The sequence below is a fragment of the Lactuca serriola genome, chromosome 9 (assembly GCF_051521515.1).
Source record: "Lactuca serriola cultivar US96UC23 chromosome 9, Lser_US96UC23_V15, whole genome shotgun sequence".
Taxonomy (NCBI): domain Eukaryota; kingdom Viridiplantae; phylum Streptophyta; class Magnoliopsida; order Asterales; family Asteraceae; genus Lactuca; species Lactuca serriola.
Genome location: NC_136416.1, coordinates 186,300,610 through 186,307,668, shown reverse-complemented (window position 1 = coordinate 186,307,668; position 7,059 = coordinate 186,300,610). Strand labels below are relative to the sequence as shown.

The 7,059-nt window shown below is 32.6% G+C and overlaps 1 protein-coding gene across 1 annotated transcript; it reads right to left on the bottom strand.

The window, feature by feature from the left end:
* Window positions 1-4,375: 4,375 nt before the first annotated feature.
* On the bottom strand, window positions 4,376-6,226 carry LOC145073385 (putative serine/threonine-protein kinase WNK11). The gene is made up of 3 exons (XM_079019937.1): window positions 6,129-6,226; window positions 5,016-5,574; window positions 4,376-4,908 (listed from the first exon to the last, which is right to left on the bottom strand). The coding sequence occupies exons 2-3, from the start codon at window positions 5,514-5,516 to the stop codon at window positions 4,522-4,524; spliced, it is 888 nt and encodes a 295-aa protein (XP_078876063.1). The 5' UTR covers window positions 5,517-5,574; window positions 6,129-6,226; the 3' UTR covers window positions 4,376-4,521.
* Between the last annotated feature and the right edge of the window lie 833 nt (window positions 6,227-7,059).

Sequence of the window (7,059 nt, the reverse complement as noted above, 5' to 3'; positions counted from 1 at the left end):
CTTTCATACAAATACAGACACTAATATACTTATGATCTTACCAGCTTTAAAGCTGATACTCTCTTTCAAAATAACTTGTATCCTCATGTCACCAGTTGACAGGTATCGGTGCAAGGTTTAGAGAAGATGGAGCTCGTTCAAGACTCATCTTTCATTTTGAATTATATTTTGGTGTCTATATAACTTGACAGAACACACTTGTATGAAAATATATTATTAATGCAATGGATGATGTTGTTGCTTGTTTACTACTTTGCCTTGTTGTGATACTGAACATGACGTCCTCCGCCCCAGAATGTTTCCGCCGTTCATGGTTTTGGGGTGTGACAAACACAAACCTCAACTCCGATGCCACTTGTTAAGAAGTAAAGCAAGAAACAAGCAAAACCAAAAGCATACAATAAATAGTATTTACATGGTTCGGTCAAGGTAACCTACGTCCATGGGTAGGAGGGGAATATTATTTAATTATGAGCACTCAAACAGAGATTACAAGTACAAACTCAACATAGATTTCCTTATCACTATAGAATACATGACACTTCAAATGACTAGTAGGCATCCCTATATATAGTGAAGGGATCAAACCTAAAACCCTAATAGGTCATGCCCATTGGCCCATAAGTCCATGAAAGGTTTTAATGAAATCATAATCCACCATGAAATAACTTATGGGACTTTCATCCATGTCATACAACACATGAGCATCACAATGCATATAATTGAGCACCATGAGCCATAGTGGAGCATGATGAGGCACATGTGGCGCAACATGAACACTAGTATCGCATCATCCATGATGGTAGTGCATCATGGTGTATCATCGAGCATCTTCAACTTCTGAGCAACCTTGAACAATCTTGAGCATCATAGAGGACTTCATAACATATGTGGCTCATCAAGGGATGTTATGGCTCATCAAGATCACAAGTGGCGCATCCTTGCACCAAGATGGTGAATCATCCATGAGGATGACATGCCTTGTGTTAGGGACGGAACATCCTCTCCATGAATGACGTACCTTCCTCACATTTGGCGCATGAGGCTTCAAGGTGTCGCATCCTCCTTCCAAAGTGGCATATCTTCTTCTAAAGTGGCACATCTGCTTCCCAATGGCGTACCATGCTTCAAAGTGGCACACCTTGATCATGGATGTTGCATCCATACACCAAGGTGCTCCATTTGTTGGATTAGGTGTTTAAGCTCATAACGATAATTGGTATAAACTTGAATTGATATTATCACAATTCTTTTAGGTTGCCCTCAAACCTAGCAACTGGATAATATTATTTTGGAGAGAGAGGGTGATTTATTATTTGATTAATAAATTGAAATAAATAAATTTGTTAATATATTAAAGAAATGATATATTAATTAGAAATGATAATATTTAATTGATATTCAATCAGAACTTAATTGGAATTAATTTGGTAATTAAAAGAATTAATTAAAAGTGTCGGGTCTAAAATTTAACTGTTCAATAGTTGAGCAAGAGGCATTCTAGAACCCTCCATGAGGCTATGGACGGTTTTAAGCAGCCTTAGGGTTTCTAGAATTATCCTTGGTGGATAAGTAGGAAGCTAGATAATTACCCATTCAAGATAACATTATTATATTGGGTTTGGGATTGTCTAGGGTTTCCTAACTTCATTATAAAAAGGCCCCTAGTGTTATGAATTTCGACACTCTTAACCCTAGAGAGATCTGACCGAAATTCACCTTCTCCCTCTTCATAATCCTTAGTTTCTAGTCTTGGATGTGAACCATCATAGACACGACACTTGTGGTGCTAGCTGCCAAAAGATTTGAAGAAGGATTCAAAGTTGTTTGGAATAACAATCTTCAATGTAAGTTTCTTATTCTATTGAATTCGATTTTCATAAGAAAAGTTTTGTATGATGATAGTTCATAGTATGTTGCCTATATGTGAAAGACATAGATCCTCAATAGGTTGCATGTGCCCTAATCATTTAATTGTTAAATGTTTTTCCGCTTAGCGCATAGATTTTGTAACCTATTTTTTCCATCACATTTCACTCCTAGGTGCTTCATACCTCTTCCAGTTGCCCATAACACCTTGTAGAAGATCCGTTCCTTTGGCACTTGATTCGTTCCTTATGTCAAATGATCCATTCTATTCTCAGATGATCCGTTCCTTTGTTACACGCTTCATGAGCCCCAAGTTCTCCATTGAACTCAAATTCTCCAAATGCTCAAGTCATATTTAACAATTACGAATAATATCCTTCAATGATGAAAAAGTATGGGCACATTCGTTCATATAAATGACATTAACCTCCCCATTGCATATTGATAATTATTGAGTATGAATAAATCCATTTCTTTTTGTTCCCACAAAAAAAATTGTGTCTTACTTTACACACATATCAAGAGTGATCTCCAAACCCATCTCTGCATAGGAGTTATTTGTGTAGAAGAATCCATCATAAATTGTTCTCTTAATATCAGAGTCTTCTTTTAACAACTTATAGATGTGCTTTGTCGAGAAGCATGCATAAACACTCTCATTTTATGTTTATACTTTTGCTTTTCGATATTAGTCACTCTAATTTTATTCATTTTTAGTCACTCTCATAAAAGATCTTATATATTGAGTTTTTTTACGGATTAAACTTTAATTTTTAAAAGGATTTTGCATTCTTCATTTTTACCAAAAAAAAAAAAACCTCAATTTCTTTTATTAGTTTATGAAGAAAAAAATCTTTAACCTTCTAATTTTGTTCGAACTTTGTTTTTTCATAAGAGCCCTCAGATTTGACATGTTTTTTTTTCAAAAAAAAAATCGGTAAAAATGAAAAAAAATTGGTCTTTCTCACAAAAAAATAAAGAAAAGGTTGAGGTTTAATCTAGAAAAAACATAATATATGAGGGTTTTTTTTACGAAATATAGTTGTATATTTTGTTATAGCACGTTATATATTGAACGATATTAATTAATTGTAATTTTGAAGTTTAATATTTATTTATTGTACTCATATCAAATTTTAAAAAATTAAAACATGACAATATATTTTATAAAAACTTATAATTAAGATATATTTTACGATATAGATATTTTAACAAAACATGTTAACCTATATATTACAATAAAATCTAATAAAAATCAATCATTGACAATATTATTAGTCTAATAGTCTAGAATGAGATATTCTAACCAAAGATACCTATGCATGTGGTTTTGATATTTCTAGGGTAGGGTTGTTACCATTTTTATACTTTTCAAATTCCTGCTATAAGGTCGGACGGAGTGAAGCGGGAAGGAGACGCGGCATCCATTCCCGCTCGGAGGAACACCGCACCAGCGGTGCAAGATAGGAGGCGCGGGGAGGAGGTGGGGAGAGAGATTGTCGCACTCTCTCTTCTTGTGATTTGATGTATTTTTTTTTTTGAGTTTGTATGTTCATCGAGGAAGAAGGAAGAAGTTTCCGGAAATGACATATGTGGCTCCTATCGAGGAAGAAGGAAGAAGTATCGAAAATTACAAAATAGACACTATATTTTTATATTCCAATTATAATTAAAATCAATTAATTTTATTTAAAAAAAATAAAACAACAAATAGGGAGGAAAACTTCCCACCCATTCCTTAGGTTTAGGTAAAGGAAGGGAAAGTGGGAGAAATGGTGTTGTGGCCCACAAAAAGTGAGGAAATTTCTTACCAACACCCTTCGGCCTAACAAATTTTGTTTTAAAAAATAAAAATCAACTTAAATTAATTGTAGATTCACAATTCATTTTGTTATAAATTTGTCAAAACATAATTTATAAATATATTAAAAAAAACTAGAATATATATATTTATTATAAGCTAATTAATAGAATGGTGTTTTTGATATTTAACATAAGTTGCAAAATAATAACATACTAAAAAGATATTTTTGAGGTAAAATTAATATAAAAAATAAAATATGGTTAGAAATAAAACTGTCAAAAAAAAAAAAACTGGATTTTTCAATGTATAGAATTAGGGATAATAGAGACCCATAAATGTGTACTTAGTCCATGAAAGGCCCATGTCAAATGGTGCAACCCACAATCCATTACCTATCTCTAACTTTTTAAATTATAAACTTTTAGTCTTTTTATATGAAAAAACATCACACTTTAATCACTCTTGATAAGTTAGAGTGGATTTACTAGTTTGTTTGTATCTTGACATTTATGTAATAGAGAAGACTATATGTATGTATCCAAAATATATACACATAGATATATCTATCTACCTTATAATAAGTCACCAATAAGCCTTAGTAAATTTTACTCATTTGTTATCATTAAAATTCATAAATAGTCATCAAAAATGTCAATTTAGAATAAAAAAATAGCACCAACAAGAGATATAACACATAAGCCATTATCTTGGAAAAGCTATTCAATCAAAACTACCCAAATATCAACAAATCACAACCATGTGAACCTTTTTTTGTTCACAAAACATATGAAAAAAAGAAAAAAGGAAAAAAGAACATGTTTTAATGTTTTATACACCCTCTTAATCCATTAAGCACTTCTATCAGTCTCCTCATCTTCAACCTCCAAAAGAAACGGATCTTTGAGAAGATCAGAAGCAGAAGGTCTGACTCGTGGTTGACCAATACACCTTTCAATAAACCCCTTTAATTCTGAATCATTTACTTTGTTAAATGCTTCTGGCATCACTCCACTTGTAACTTTCTTGTATATTTTAGCAATACTATCACACTCTGTGTATGGAATCTCCATTGTTGCCATTTCAAGTAAACACATCCCAAATGAATAAATATCCACCAACTCATTGTAATCCTCTTCATATAGCTCTGGTGCCATGTACTCTGGTGTCCCTAATAAAGAATGTGCCACGTGGCTCTTCCCTACAACTGCTGCTAAACCCAAGTCACCAATTTTAACCTGTTGCACAAACAAAAAGAATAAATAAATAAACCCCACGTTAATATTTTATATAAATTGAATACAGATTGAAGAAATTGAAATGTTGGAGAACGAATTTTACTTACCTTTCCAATGTTGCCATTGATGAAGATGTTGCTACAGTTGAGATCTCTGTGAATGACACATGGGTCATGAGTGTGGAGATAATCTAACCCTTTGAGAATCTGTTTTGACCATTTCTTTAAGGCTTTGAGGGAAACTCGTTTGTGTTTCTTTCTGTAATCTCTTAGATTTCCTGATGCACATGCTTCGGTGATGAAGTTCAAGGTGTTGTGCTCTGTGTTCCTCCAGAAACCATAGAGAACAATGAGGTTTTCGTTATTTAATGTCTTGAGGAGTTTTACTTCTGAGAATAATCTCTTGACGACAACTGGGTCGCTGAAGTTTCTTAGCTTCACTTGGTTCCAAGCTACGTCTTTACCTTCTTTTTGATCGAATCCTCTGTAGACTTTCTTCACTGCACCTGCACCTAGGAGATCACTGTATCTACCAAATCTTCCTGATGGATCGATCTCAATAAATTCCTCTGTATCTTGATCAGATGGATCAGAATCTGTCACTTGCATCCTAAGGATTTCTTTTGAATCCACGATTGTTATCAAATAGAATCCACCAGAATTATACCTAAATCAAGGAAACAACCATCAGTTTAGCTGAATACATGACATGAAGCTTAATAGCTTATAGCTAGGGTTCATTCAAGATTCGAAAATTGTGATGTTCAACTAAAAAGCAACGATTAAAGTTTCAACTGCTCAAATTAGTAATCGCAAACGAAGTAAGAGATTCACAAAACTATTTACAGTGTAAATACAATCAGAAGAAGGAAAAAAAAAGTCCGTAATAGCATAATGTAAGCTTCAATGTTCTTACTTCCATAGCTAATTGCAATAACTGATTTAAAATAGATAAACATCGACAAATATCAACACGATCATATACGAATCAACGAATTCCAACATTCGCATGCTCGACATTAACAAGGAATCAAGAATCCGATTCATTACGCCATTAATGAATTTATAAAACCCAGAATACGTAGAAATTTGAAAGAAATATGGAAAACGTTTGCGGAAATTGAACTAGGGCTATAATTTTAAGCAATATGAAATCAAATGAGATGTTAGATATAAACTTATACACAATCGACTAAGAAAAGAAGAAGATCAAATTCATACCTTGACGTTATTCAGTTCTTCAGTTCTTGACACGAAACAAACACCTGAGAATTGTAAATATGAATGTGGGAAGAGTGGGATGAATGTGGGAGTCGATGAGTATAAATAGGAGAGCGATAACGACTCCGTACTTCAAAATTTTAATTAAATATGATTTAATATTGTTTAGGGCGCTGACTTATTTATTTATTATAGATTTAAATTTGAATTGGAATTATCCGTGCGTTTCAAGGTTTGAGTATGGGCTATTTCGTCTTTTGGCCCATTTCAAATTGTTATTAATAATTTCAATATTGTAAAATTTTAATTTTAAGAATTAAATTATAAATTATTTTAATTGTATATGAAGTAATGAAACTTTTGCGAATTTTGCGAGCTCTAGAATATTTTTTTGAATAAATATAATGCTTAATGATTGTAGTATATAATAATAGATTAAGTTACAAGAAATTGTCCTTGTCATTGCTTGATCTACAAGCTTTATCCAAAAAATTATTTAATTTTTAAGAGGTTAACTCTTAAAATAGCAACTTATTTTTATTTTGCATGTATTTGTTCATTGTAGCAGTATACGGTTATCTATTTCTATATATTTAAATGTTTTTATTACGATATTGTATGTAAAAATATATTTTATTATGGTTTATTTATTCTTGTGAACATTCCTAATCACGATCTTTGCAAGATGTCCTCCATCTCTATGTATGGACCCACATACCATGTTTCAATCACCAAATATGGAAAGTTGTTAGAAATTAAAATGCACCTTAGGGTCAGCCTTAACATGCACGCAGATGTCTATTTAAGTAGGAAGTGATCGTGCAAAAGATAAGATATAAGGAAGATACGAGGAAAGATCATGTATGCTTAGAATGGAAACTCGTATGCATTATGAATTCGTATGCCTAGAATGGAAACTCCTATTTAGGTT